Source organism: Oncorhynchus tshawytscha, linkage group LG08, assembly GCF_018296145.1.
Source record: "Oncorhynchus tshawytscha isolate Ot180627B linkage group LG08, Otsh_v2.0, whole genome shotgun sequence".
In the NCBI taxonomy this organism is placed as follows: Eukaryota; Metazoa; Chordata; class Actinopteri; order Salmoniformes; family Salmonidae; genus Oncorhynchus; species Oncorhynchus tshawytscha.
Window position 1 is genome coordinate 35,584,139 of NC_056436.1, and position 13,422 is coordinate 35,597,560.

The window sequence follows — 13,422 nt, forward strand, 5'->3', positions numbered from 1 at the left end:
GCTGAGCGTCCTTTCAGGTTGTCGATATAGGACTTGTTTTACTGCGGCTATAGATACTTTTGTACCTGTTTCCCCCAGCATCTTCACAAGGTCCTTTGCTGTTGTTCTGGGATTGATTTGCACTTTTCGCACCAGAATACGTTCATCTCTAGGAGACAAAACGCATCTCCTTCCTGAGCGGCATGACGGCTGCGTGGTCCCATGGTGTGTATACTTGCGTACTATTTTTTGTACAGATGAACATGGTACCTTCAGGCATTTGGATATTGCTCCCAAAGATGAACCAGACTTGTGGAGGGCTACATTTTTGTTTTTCTGAGGTCTTGACTGATTTCTTTTGATTTTCCCATGATGTCAAGCAAAGAGGCACTGAGTTTGAAGGTAGGCCTTGAAATACATCCACAGATACACCTCCAATTGACTCACATGATGTCAATTAGCCTATCAGAAGCTTCTAAAGCCATTACATAATTTTCTGGAATTTTCCAAGTTGTTTAAAGGCACAGTCAACTTAGTGTATGTAAACTTCTGACCCACTGGAATTGTGATACAGTGAATTACAAGTGAAATAATCTGTCTGTAAACAATTGTTGTAAAAATTACTTGTGTCATGCACAAAGTAGATGTCCCAACCGACTTGCCAAAACTAGTTTGTTGACAAGACATTTGTGGAGTAGTTGAAAAATTAGTTTTAATGACTCCAACCTAAGTGTACGTAAACTTCCGAGTTCAACTGTACCATTGTACTTATAGCCTCAAACCCCATCTTTGCACAACCAACAGAACAGCTATACTTCCGGCGCCGACAGAGATGGCCGCCTCACTTTGCGTTCCTAGGAAACTATGCAGTCTTTAGTTTTTTATGTGTTATTTCTTACATTGTTACCCCCAGGAAATCTGGGGGATGTGCCGTAGACGGGCACATCACGCACCGCTCCCGAGCATACTACTCGCCAATGTTCAGTCTCTTGACAACAAGGTAGACAAAATCCGAGCAAGGGATGCCTTCCAGAGAGACATCAGAGACTGTAACGTTCTTTGTTTCACGGAAACATGGCTCACTCGAGACGCGCTATCTGAGTCGGTACAGCCACCTGGTTTCTTCACGCATCGCGCCGACAGAAATAAGAAGAAGGGCAGGGGCGTATGCCTTATGATTAACGAAACGTGGTGTGATCATAACAACATACAGGAACTCAAGTCCTTTTGTTCACCTGACTTAGAATTCCTCACAATCAAATGCCGACCGCATTTTCTACCAAGAGAATTCTCTTTGATCATAATCACAGTCGTGTATATTCCCCCCCCAAGCAGACACATCGACGGCCCTGAACGAACTTCATTTGACTCTATGTAAACTGGAAACCACATATCCCGAGGCTGCATTTATTGAAGCTGGGGATTTCAACAAGGCTAATCTGAAAACAAGGCTTCCTAAATTCTATCAGCATATCGATTGCGCAACCCGGGCTGGCAAAACCCTGGATCATTGTTATTCTAACTTCCGCGACGCATATCAGGCCCTCCCCCGCCCTCCTTTCAGAAAAGCTGACCACGACTCCATTTTGTTGCTCCCAGCCCATAGACAGAAACTAAAACAGGAAGCACCCACGCTCAGGTCTGTTCAACGCTGGTCCGACCAATCGGATTCCACGCTTCAAGATTGCTTCAATCACGTGGACTGGGATGTTTCCCACATAGCGTCGAACAACAACACTGATGAATACACTGATTCGGTGAGTGAGTTTATTAGCAAGTGCATCGGTAATGTTGTACCCACAGCGTCTATTAAAACATTCCCCAACCAGAAACCATGGATTGATGGCAGCATTTGCACAGAACTGAAAGTGCGAACCACTGCTTTTAATCAGGGCAAGGTGACCGGAAACATGACCGAATACAAACAGTGTAGCTATTCCCTCCGCAAGGCAATCAAACAAGCTAAACGTCATTATAGAGACAAAGTAGAGTCGCAATTCAACGGCTCAGACACGAGGTATGTGGCAGGGTCTACAGTCAATCATGGATTTCAAAAAGAAAAACCAGCCCCGTCGCGGGCCAGGATGTCTTGCTCCCACAGAGCGTGTGCAGACCAGCTGGCTGGTGTGTTTACGGACATAGTCAATCAATCCTTATCCCAGTCTGCTGTTCCCACATGCTTCAAGAGGGCCACCATTGTTCCCGTTCCCAAGAAAGCTAAGGTAACTGAGCTAAATGACTACCGCCCCATAGCACTCACTTCCGACATCATGAAGTGCTTTGAGAGACTAGTGAAGGACCATATCACCTCCACCCTAACTGACACCATAGACCCACTCCAATTTGCTTTTCGCCCCAATAGGTCCACAGACGACGCAATCACACTGCACACTGCCCTAGCCCATCTGGACAAGAGGAATACCTTTGTAAGAATGCTGTTCATCGACTACAGCTCAGCATTTAACGCCATGTGCAACCAGGTGGTGAGGGTAGGTAACAACATCTCCACCCCGCTGACCCTCAACACTGGTGCCCCACAAGGGTGCATTCTCAGCCCTCTCCTGTACTCCCTGTTCACCCATGACTGCGTGGCCATGCATTCCTCCAACTCAATCATCAAGTTTGCAGACGACACTACAGTGTTAGGCTTGATTACCAACAACGACGAGACGGCCTACAGGGAGGAGGTGAGGGTCCTCGGAGTGTGGTGTCAGGAAAATCACCTCACACTCAATGTCAACAAAACAAAGGAGATGATTGTGGACTTCAGGAAACAGCAGAGGGAGCAGCCCCCTATCCACATCAACGGGACAGTGGAGAGGTTTGAAAGTTTTAAATTCCTCGGCGTACACATCACGGACATACTGAAATGGTTCACCCACACAGACAGCGTGGTGAAGAAGGCGCAGCAGCGCCTCTTCAACCTCAGGAGGCTGAAGAAATTCGGCTTGTCACCAAAAACACTCACAAGCTTTTACAGATGCACAATCGAGAGCATCCTGTCGGGCTGTATCACTGCCTGGTACGGCAACCGCCCATAACCATAAGGCTCACCAGAGGGTAGTGAGGTCTGCACAACGCATCACCGGGAGCAAACTACCTGCCCTCCAGGACACCTACACCACCTGATGTCACAGGAAGGCCAAAAAGATCATCAAGGACATCAACCACCCGAACCACTGCCCGTTCACCCTGCAATCATCCAGAAGGTGAGGTCAGTACAGGTGCATCAAAGCGGGGACCGAGAGACAGAAGCTGTTTTTCAATCTCAAGGCCATCAGACTGTTAAACAGCCACCACTAACATTGAGTGGCTGCTGCCAACATACTGACTCAACTCTAGCCACTTTAATAATGGAAAAAATTGAAGTAATAAATGTATCACTAGCCCCTTTAAACAATGCCACTTTATATAATGTTTACACACCCTACATTACTCATCTCATATGTATGTACTGTACTCTATACCATCTACTGCATCTTGCCTATGCTGTCGGCCATCACTCATTCATATACTTTTATGTACATATTCTTATTCATTCCTTTACACTTGTGTGTATAAGCTAGTTGTTGTGAAATTGTTAGGTTAGATTACTTGTTAGATTTTTACTGCATGGTCGGAACTAGAACCACAAGCATTTCACTACACTCACATTAACATCTGCTAACCATGTATATGTGACCAGTAAAATTTGATTTGAGAACATGAACAACATTCCTACCAATTAGCATCAGTTTGCAAAACAGTCATATTCCGCTGATATACGTGTGCTTTTAGCTTATTTTATACTGACCCTGTCACAATGTGTGTGTTGTTACTGTATGACGAGAAGCTTGTTGCTGCTACAAACATACATTCTGTGATGGTTAATTACATTGCACTGCCGTGTTCAGGTGTGGGTTACTGTAGCTATTCTGTGATGAGCTGCAGTGCTCAGGGCTATGTAAGTAGCTGAGTGCACTGCAGTATTCAGGCGTGTGTGTGTGTGTGTGTGTGTGTGTGTGTGTGTGTGTGTGTGTGTGTGTGTGTGTGTGTGTGTGTGTGTGTGTGTGTGTGTGTGTGTGTGTGTGTGTGTGTGTGTCTGTGTGTGTGGAGACACGCTCTGGCTCTCTTTCTCTCTGGTGTGAGCTGAATAGATAATGACTGTGGAGAAGTTTGTTGCTGCTACCAACATACGTTCTGAGATCAAGTACATAGCATTACTGTACATACACCCTACAACCCCTCTCACTCCCCCAAACCACACACACACACACACACACCACACACCACACACTAGACTGGCCAAATGTATCCAGAGCAGTGTAGATGTGATCCCATTCTGATAGTAGTCTACAGTGTGTGATTTCTGAGCAGTGCTCCGAGGGCCTCGGGGCTCTGGGTATTAGGAACTATTTTTCAGGAGGGAAGAAGATTAGCCGAACGCAGGGAAAGGGTGCGCTGAGCCAGATTTTATGTCAACAGCCCAGTTATCCTTCAATCCCTCTCTATGAGGAGCTCCACCACTGAGCTCTGCCCTAGGCTTTGAGAGAGAGACCGCGATATAGAGAGAGGATATAGTGATTGGGAGGGAAGGACAGCAAGTGAAAGAAGGAAAAGAGAGTGCAGGAGAGAGACGGTTTAGGAGTTTACAGAATGATTACCTTTATTAGCTAACCATAATTACACAACACCTCACGGCAGTACAAACTAAGCAGCAGGGAAACAAAGCCCAGATCCATCTCAATTACCACACACGTACATGGATTGAGGAGCCAAAAGGATAAGAGACAAAAGGAAAGAGGATATACAGATGGATTAAAAACACCCATTCACTGATTCTCTTTGTGTGTGTGTGTGTGTGTGTGTGTGTGCATGTGTGTGTGCCCACCACCCAGGGTGTGGAGCGTTCGCTACAACCACTCTCATGATCAGCTGGTGCTGACCGGCAGCAGTGACAGCAGGGTGATTCTGTCCAACATGGTGTCCATCTCCTCCGAGCCCTTCGGTCACCTGGTGGACGACGATGACCTCAGCGACGGAGAGGACAACCACCAGTACGACAAGTATGGACACTAAGTCAAAAACTCCATGACATATCTGTCCACTTAGTCATGACTGTCAACACGGTCCACTTTCTGACATATTTGTCCAGACCCGGACCAATCTCAACCATAACTGTCCACTGTCATAATCTTTCATCAGATTTTCAATGCAACAGTTACTAATCATTATGATTATTTTATAAATTCAATCTTGAGTTCGTGCTCTGATTCTAGTTCTCTGGCCTTGAACTTCACCAACTCTTTGCCATGCCCTATTTTGTGATGGTTCAATTTCTGTGCCAAATAACTGTCACTACACATTATGAACAGCATGCACTCTCTCAGAAAAAAAGTAACCAAATTGTACTGAAAGGGGTACAAACGCTTGTCACTGTAGTAGTTACGTCCATTGTACCATTAGTTAGAAGTGCATCATTGTCCTTTTGCAGTTTGTACCTTAAAAGAGCCAAACGTGTTTACCTTTTTAGGGTACCACCGTTTGTTCCTTTTAAGTGGCAAAATGTTTTCCTTTTCTCTATATAAAGTCCCTCACTTGTACACACCTCTTCGCCATCTCACTTCTGACACCAGTGTAGCAATTTCAGTAGCCCCGACCGGGACTGGAACCAGGGTCCAGCGACAGTCAAACACCTTAACCATTACGCCAACCTCTTGACTAGGTCCCCCAGTGTTGCATTAAGCTCACTGCAATATTAATTACAGCTCTTTATTGTCATATACTCTTATGCAAGCCTTTATAAAGACTCCAGAACTGGCAGCAGACATGCTCAAACTTTAATTAACACTGCCATAGACTACTTAAACTGGTCCAACACTTCCCCTCCCAGGTGGCCAAAAATAACTAACTGAAAGCCACACCCCCACTAAGCCACACCTCCAATGATTGTACCTTCATATATGAAATATTGAGTACAAAAATAATTTCTACCATTATACTATTCACACATGTACCCTGAAACGTACCGAACAGTATCATGTGAGATCCTTATGTCCACCTATGAAGGTACATTGTGTATTTAGATATTTTTCTACCCCAGGGAACAATACTGTAGCCAAACCCTTTTTTTTGGAGCTTGCAATAAATAGCCTATTGTATGTAAAGGAAGCCACGGTAGAAGAGTACTGTACCTGGTGTTATCACAACCAGGCCAGAGACTATGAGTGGAGGTTATGAGTAATGTAACTAGACCTTTTGTGTGTGTTTGTCTGTAGCCTTGTCCAAATAGAAATCAAAATTGGATATTGTCCAGAGATAGAAGGGAGGGGTTTAATGTAGCTGAAGGGTGGACTAAAAACAACAAGATAACTAATGTCAAATATAGTTAGCCCGTAAAATGTGTATACAACAGTTGAAGTCAGACATTTACATACACTTAGGTTGGAGTCATTAAAACACGTTTTTCAACCACTCCACACATTTCTTGTTAACAAACTATAGTCCTGGCAAGTCGGTTAGGACATCTACTTTGTGCATGACCGGAATAATTTTTCCAACAATTGTTTACAGACAGATTATTTCATTTATAATTCACTGTATCATAATTCCAGTGGTTCAGAAGTGTACATACACTAAGCTGACTGTGCCTTTAAACAGCTTAGAAAATTCCAGAAAATGATGCCATGGCTTTAGAAGCTTCTGATAGGCTAATTGACATAAGTTTAGTCAGTTGGATGTGTACCTGTGAATGTATTTCAAGGCCTACCTTCAAACTCAGTGCCTCTTCGCGTGACATCATGGGAAAATCAAATGAAATCAGCCAAGACCTCAGGAAAAAAATTGTAGACCTCCACAAGTCTTGTTCATCCTTGGGAGCAATTTCCAAAATGCCTGAAAGTAACACGTTCATCTGTACAAACAATAGTACGCAAGTATAAACACCATGGGACCACGCAGCCATCATACTGCTCAGGGAGGAGATGCATTCTGTCTCCTAGAGATTAATTTACTTTGGTGAGAAAAGTGAAAATCAATCCCAGAACAACAGCAAAGGACCTTGTGAAGATTCTGGAGGAGAAAGGTACAAAAGTATCTATATCCACAGTAAAACGAGTCCTTTATCGACATAACCTGAAAGGCCGCTCAGCAAGGAAGAAGCCACTGCTCCAAAACCGCCATACAAAAAGCCAGACTACGGTTTGCAACTGCACATGGGGACAAAGATCATACTTTTTGGAGAAATGTCCTCTGGTCTGATGAAACAAAAATAGAACTGTTTGGCCATAATGACCATCGTTAGGTTTGGAGGAAAAAGGGGAGGCTTGCAAGCAGCATCATGTTGTGGGGGTGCTTTGCTGCATGAGGGACTGGTGCACTTCACAAAATAGATGGCATCATGAGGTAGGAAAATTATGTGGAAATATTGAAGCAACATCTCAAGACATCAGTCAGGAAGTTAAGGCTTGGTTGCAAATGCGCCTTCCAAATGGACAAGGATGCCAAGCATACTTCCAAAGTGGTGGCAAAATGGCTTAAGGACAACAAAGTCAAGGTATTGCTTGTGGAGGCTACCTGAAACGTTTGACCCAAGTTAAACAATTTAAAGGCAATGCTACCAAATACTAATTGAGTGTATGTAAACTTCTGACCCACTGGGAATGTGATGAAATAAATAAAAGCTGAAATAAATAATTCTCTACTATTATTTTGACATTTCACATTCTTAAAATAAAATGGTGATCCTAACGGACCGAAGACAGAGAATTGTGAAAAACTGAGTTTAAATGTATTTGGCTAAGGTGAATGTAAACTTCCGACTTCAGCTGTGACTTACGCTGGATGTAGAAGCCTAAGTGTTGTTGTACAGTAGTTTACTCCAATTAGGGGAGGGGTGGTAGGGTTAGGGGAAAATAATTAAAGAAAATGTATAAAAATACACTACCGGTCAAAAGTTTGGGGTCACTTAGGGGTCACTTAGAAATGTCCTTGTTTTTGAAAAAATAGCACATTTTTTGTCCATTAAAATAACATCAAATTCATCAGAAATACAGTGTAGACATTGTTAATGTTGTAAATGACTATTGTAGCTGGAAACTGCTGACTTTTAATGGAATCAGCAACCATCACTCCTATGTTCCAACGGCATGTTGTGTTAGCTAATCCAAGTTTGTCATTTTAAAAGGCTAATTGATCATTTGAAAACCCTTTTGCAATTATGTTAGCATAGCTGAATACTGTTGTTCTGTTTAAAGAAGCAATACAATTGGCCTTCTTTAGACTAGTTGAGTATCTGGAGCATCAGCATTTGTGCGTTCGATTACAGGCTCAAAATGTCCCGAAACAAAGACCTTTCTACTGAAACTCATCAGTCTATTCTTGTTCTGAGAAATTAAGGCTGTTCCCTGTGAGGAATTGAGTATGACACTATTTGGGGAGTTTCTACCATTCTTCTCTGCAGATCCTCTCAAGCTCTGTCAGGTTGAATTGGGAGCATCACTGCACAGCTATTTTCAGGTCTTTCCAGAGATGTTCGATCGGGTTCAAGTCCGAGCTCTGGCTGAGCCGCTCAAGGACATTCAGAGACTTGTCCCGAAGCCACTCCTGCGTTGTCTTTTCTATGTGGTTAGGGTCTTTGCCCTGTTGGAAGGTGAAACTTCACCCGATCTAAGGTCCTGAGCACTCTGCAGCAGGTTTTCATCAAGGATTTCTCTGTACTTTGCTCCATTCATCTTTCCCTCGATCCTGACTAGTTTCCCTGTCCCTGCTGCTGAAAAACATCCCCACAGCATGATGCTGCCACCACCATGCTTTACCGTAGGGATGGTGCCAGGTTTCCTCCAGACGTGACGCTTGGCATTCAGGCTTAAGAGTTCATTCTTGGTTTCATCAGACCAGAGAATCTTGTTTCTCATGGTCTGAGAGTCCTTTAGGTGCCTTTTGGCAAACGCCAAGCTGGCTGACATGTGCCTTTTACTGAGTAGTGGCTTCTGTCTGGCCACTCTACCATAAATGCCTGATTGGTGGAGTGCTGCAGAGATGGTTGTCCTTTTGGAAGGTTCTCCCATCTCCACAGAGGAACTCTGGAGCTCTGTCAAAGTGGCCATTGGGTTCTTTGTCACCTCCCCGATCAAGGTCCTTACCCCCGATTGCTCAGTATGGCTAGGCGGCCAGCTCTAGGAAGAGTCTTGTTGGTTCCAAACTTCTTCCATTTAAGAATGATGGAGGCCACTGTGTTCTTGGAGACCTTCAATGCTGCAGACATTTTTTGCTACACTTCCCCAGATCTGTGCCTCGACACAATCCTGTGTTTGGTTTCTGCTCTGACCTGCACTGTCAAATGTAACCTTATATAGACAGGTGTGTTCCTTTCCAAATCATGTCCAATCAATTGAATTTACCACAGGTGGACTCCAATCGAGTTGTAGAAACATCTCAAGGATGATCAATGGAAACAGGATGCACCTGAGCTCAATTAGCAAAAAATACAACAACAATAAAGTTTTCACTTTGTCATTATGGGGTATTGTGTGTGGGGTGATGAAAACAAATTATATTTCATCTATTTTGAATAAGGCTGTAATTGAACAAAATTTGGTGAATGTGAAGTGAATGGGTCTGAACTTTCCGAATGCACTGTATATGGGGGATTGGAAATGATGCAGACAATTACGTTGATGGAAGTGACTATCTGTCTGCAGTATTAAAGCCGATCTACCGTCTCAAAAATAGAAACCCTCCATATTCAACTCCCTTTTCACACTGTGTGTGCGTTCGCACGCGTGTGCATGAATTTGTGTGTGTGAATCGCTGTGTGTTTGTGTACATGTGTGTGTTCTAGGAGCAAGGAGCCCCTGCAGGACAGTATCATCTCTACCTATGAGGAGCATGAGGACAGTGTGTACGCAGTAGAGTGGTCCTCAGCAGACCCATGGCTCTTTGCCTCTCTCAGCTACGATGGCAGACTGGTCATCAACAGGGTCCCCCGTGCACTCAAATACCATATCCTGCTCTAGACAGACTACACACTGGACCGACGACTGGACTCATCATAGAGGGCGAGGAAGGAGGAGTGATGAGGAGGGGAGCCGACCGTGTCCGACACCCGTCAGGGGAGCCACACTCGGCAGACCCTGCACACAAACTCTCTCTTTCTCTCTTTTTTTCTCACTCTCCATCCATCCCTCTCTCTCTCTCTCTCTCTCTCTCTCTGTCTCTCTCATTTTCTTTTTCTCTCCCTCACCCTTTCTACAAAATAACTGATTACGTTACACATTCCCCTTAATGATGCATCTGACTCTATGTTTGCTAAGACAGAGAAAATACAAAACTGCCGGTAATCTATTCTGTATATTGTCAAGTAAATGCTATTTATGTCAACTGGATTTTGTTTATTATTTTTGGTGAACAGTTACTTTACTGAGCTTTTGGGGATCTTCTGAAGGCTTTTCTCTTGACTGGGAGACCAAAGGTAGTCTAGTCAGAGACTGGGAGCCCATAGGTATTCTAGTCAGAGACTGGGAGCCCATTGGTAGTCTAGTCAGAGACTGGGAGCCCATAGGTATTCTAGTCAGAGACTGGGAGCCCATAGGTAGTCTAGTCAGACTGGGGGTTCCTTGCATGCCTCAATGGCAGCCTCACCCTGGGGAATGACAGGAGGTGTATCCAGGGCACTATGGTTCCTAGATGACAGGTTGAAGCCAAGAGGTAGCTCGGAAAATCACCCCCCCCCCACAAACCCTCTCCTGATCTTTTTTTCTCTTCCTACACCTCCCTCCTCACTAATACCCTTTTTCCTCTTCCTCATATATCATCCCCTCTGTTCTCCTCCTCCCATACCCTCTGTCTCCTCCGTCCCTGTCTTACTGTACAGTGTGTGTTGACGTTGGTCTGTAGTGACAGTGGTAGCCTTCTTTAGATCCACTGACAGCCTTTTTAATTGCAGCTTGACTCTGCTCAGGGCTCCTTCTCCAGGCAGAGCTCCATGGTGCCAGGAGAACCCTGAGAGACTGTGGGTCTTCATTAACCATGCCCAGGTTGGCGCCCAGGGCTTGAATGCAGACTAGCACCCTTCCCCTCCTCTAGAAGGCAGCTCACATCCACATCCCTCATTATAGCTCAGTGAATTATTGAGAAGGGGATTGGGGCGTGGGTCTAATGTGGTTTAGAAGCTGAAAACATAATCTTCCCGAAACCTGTCCCTCTATCCTGTCTTTAATTTGAGATTGTGATGCTTGTCAGTTGTCACCCAATTAGAAACGCACACACGCCATGTCCCAGAGACACACACCACATCCCTCTGTTCCCTCTTTTGACTAAGATGCTGGTGGTGTGACAAGCTTGCAGCCATGTGGCATGTTGCATGTTCGTTGTATTCCTTTAGGACTCACTACGCGTGTGTGTGCGTGCGTGCGTGCGCACGGTCTCTGTGTATGCTGTTGACTGTGTGGAAGGCTGCATGCTAGGGACAGAAAGACACAAATATCGATGGGTAAAACGTGGATGGCCAGATGGTTGGATCGGCATTGATAGTTGGATGCGATCAATATTAGAATAATTCAACTATCTCCATCACAACTGCAGATGTGTTAGTCCTGATTGACGCCTTCGCCTGCTCAGTTGCCTTCCTATGAATACATTCACAGTAATGCTCCTCGCTGTTTCTTATCTATAGTCACTTTACCCCTACCTACATGTAATATTACCTCAATTACCTCGACAACTAACCTGTGCCTCAGCACATTGACTCGTACCGGTGCCCACTGTATATACCCTCGTTGTTTGATTTTATTGTTACTCTTTTCTTTTTCTACTTCAGCTTATTTAGTCAATCTTTTCTTAACTCTTATTTTTCTTAAAACTGCACAGTTGGTTAAAAGCTTGTAAGTAAGCATTTCACTGTAAGGTCTACAACGGTTGTATTCGGCGCATGTGACAAATACAATTTGATCTGATTGAATATTAGCGGATTAAACTAAGCATGATGCATTGATATTCCGTGTACAATGTTCACCTCTGGAGACAGAAGAGGACTGCTGACAATGCAGATGACTGAAATACTCTGCTGCTGTGCTCTGTACCACTGTTTTGATATCCACAGACTACACCACATTACCTTCCTGGCCCCAGCTCTGCTCTACTGTAAAAACATGTGATTCCAGTGTGAATCAGGAGCGGTGGGGATGTTTCTTGGGCTGTTGACTGTGCTTTAAATATCTGGGGAAACAGCCGAGGGAAAGGTCTTATTCTCACGTCGAGCTCCCAGAGTTCAACTGTTTTGCCCGGCACGACTGACAACTATCGTCTGTGTCACACGGTCACATGACCCCTAGTGCAGTGTACCTGTCAGCGGTGGTGACGAGCATCTTCAAGTCAAGAACCCGGATCTCCAATCCCAGATGGCGTCATGGTTGATATCACATGTGACTGGCAGATACTGTATCCACTGGATGGGCAAGGCTGAGATTTACAAACGCTTTTAAAAGGAGTTGTCTTCAGTGTTTTATTGAGAACAGCAAATAGTCAATTACACACTTTACATGTGAACTAGATGCGTTATGTTACTGTACTTACCCCTGAGGTTTGTTGTTGGTTAAAAGGGTCAAGTATCTCTTGAAAATAACCTGGATGAATCAAGATACATTTCTTACGGTGTCCACAGTTTACATGTAATTGAGATGTGTCAGTCTACACTGTATATTTGAAAGTTGGTTCAAGTTCAAATATGTGCTGAACTGAAATCCTAGCAAGAGACGTACACAGTAGAGGAAGAACACTTCAAGTAAAGCCTGAGCCTTTATTGTGTTTCCTATGCAATCTAAATATTCTGCAGAATGGCAGCTGCTTGTCTAAACCCCCCCATGGAGTCATGCCTCACTATGATTCCTGCTTTCATCTCCATTGCCTCGATTTCTCCTTTGTTATCTTGGCATGAATTCAAAATACCCTACATTTCATCACATATGCAGGTAGCCCAGTGGTTAGAGCGTTGGACTAGTAACCAAAGGTTGCAAGATTGAATCCCCGAGCTGACAAGGTAAAAATCTGTCGTTCTGCCCACTGAACAAGGCAGCTAACCCACTGTTCCTAGGCCGTCATTGAAAGTAAGAATTTGTTCTTTAACTGACTTGCCAAGTTAAATAAAGGTAAAATAAATATTAATTTCTGTGTGATGTTTTAAATAGTCCTAAAAAACCTGAGGGTCATACGGATGCCCTCCTCCGAGGACGCAGGCGGAATTGGATTCAGCTGCTCTGTAAATGAAGTAAATGAAATTAGATTTCATTTAATGACTTATTCATGTGTTCGGAGCAAGAGAGCAACCCAGGTGATTATTACCTTCAAGAGGCCCCCTCATTTGCATTCAGAAAATTATCACAATCCCTTGAAAAACAAACAATGCGCAAACACCAGGCAGGCGATCCAAGAAGGGTGGAGAGAGAAACGGACACTTTCTCCGGGAAA

General features: G+C 44.2%; 1 protein-coding gene across 2 annotated transcripts in view; it reads left to right on the forward strand.

Annotated features, from left to right (window-relative positions):
* The window catches only part of eipr1 (EARP complex and GARP complex interacting protein 1), an 81,324-nt gene extending 70,981 nt beyond the window's left edge, over positions 1-10,343 (forward strand). For both annotated transcript variants that reach the window (XM_024429874.2, XM_042325470.1), the window contains 2 exons: positions 4,857-5,024; positions 9,800-10,343. In XM_024429874.2, coding sequence (XP_024285642.2) covers positions 4,857-5,024; positions 9,800-9,974 — 343 coding nt within the window. In that variant the 3' untranslated portion in view covers positions 9,975-10,343. The remainder of the gene's footprint in view (positions 1-4,856; positions 5,025-9,799) is intronic.
* The last annotated feature ends 3,079 nt before the right edge of the window (positions 10,344-13,422 follow it).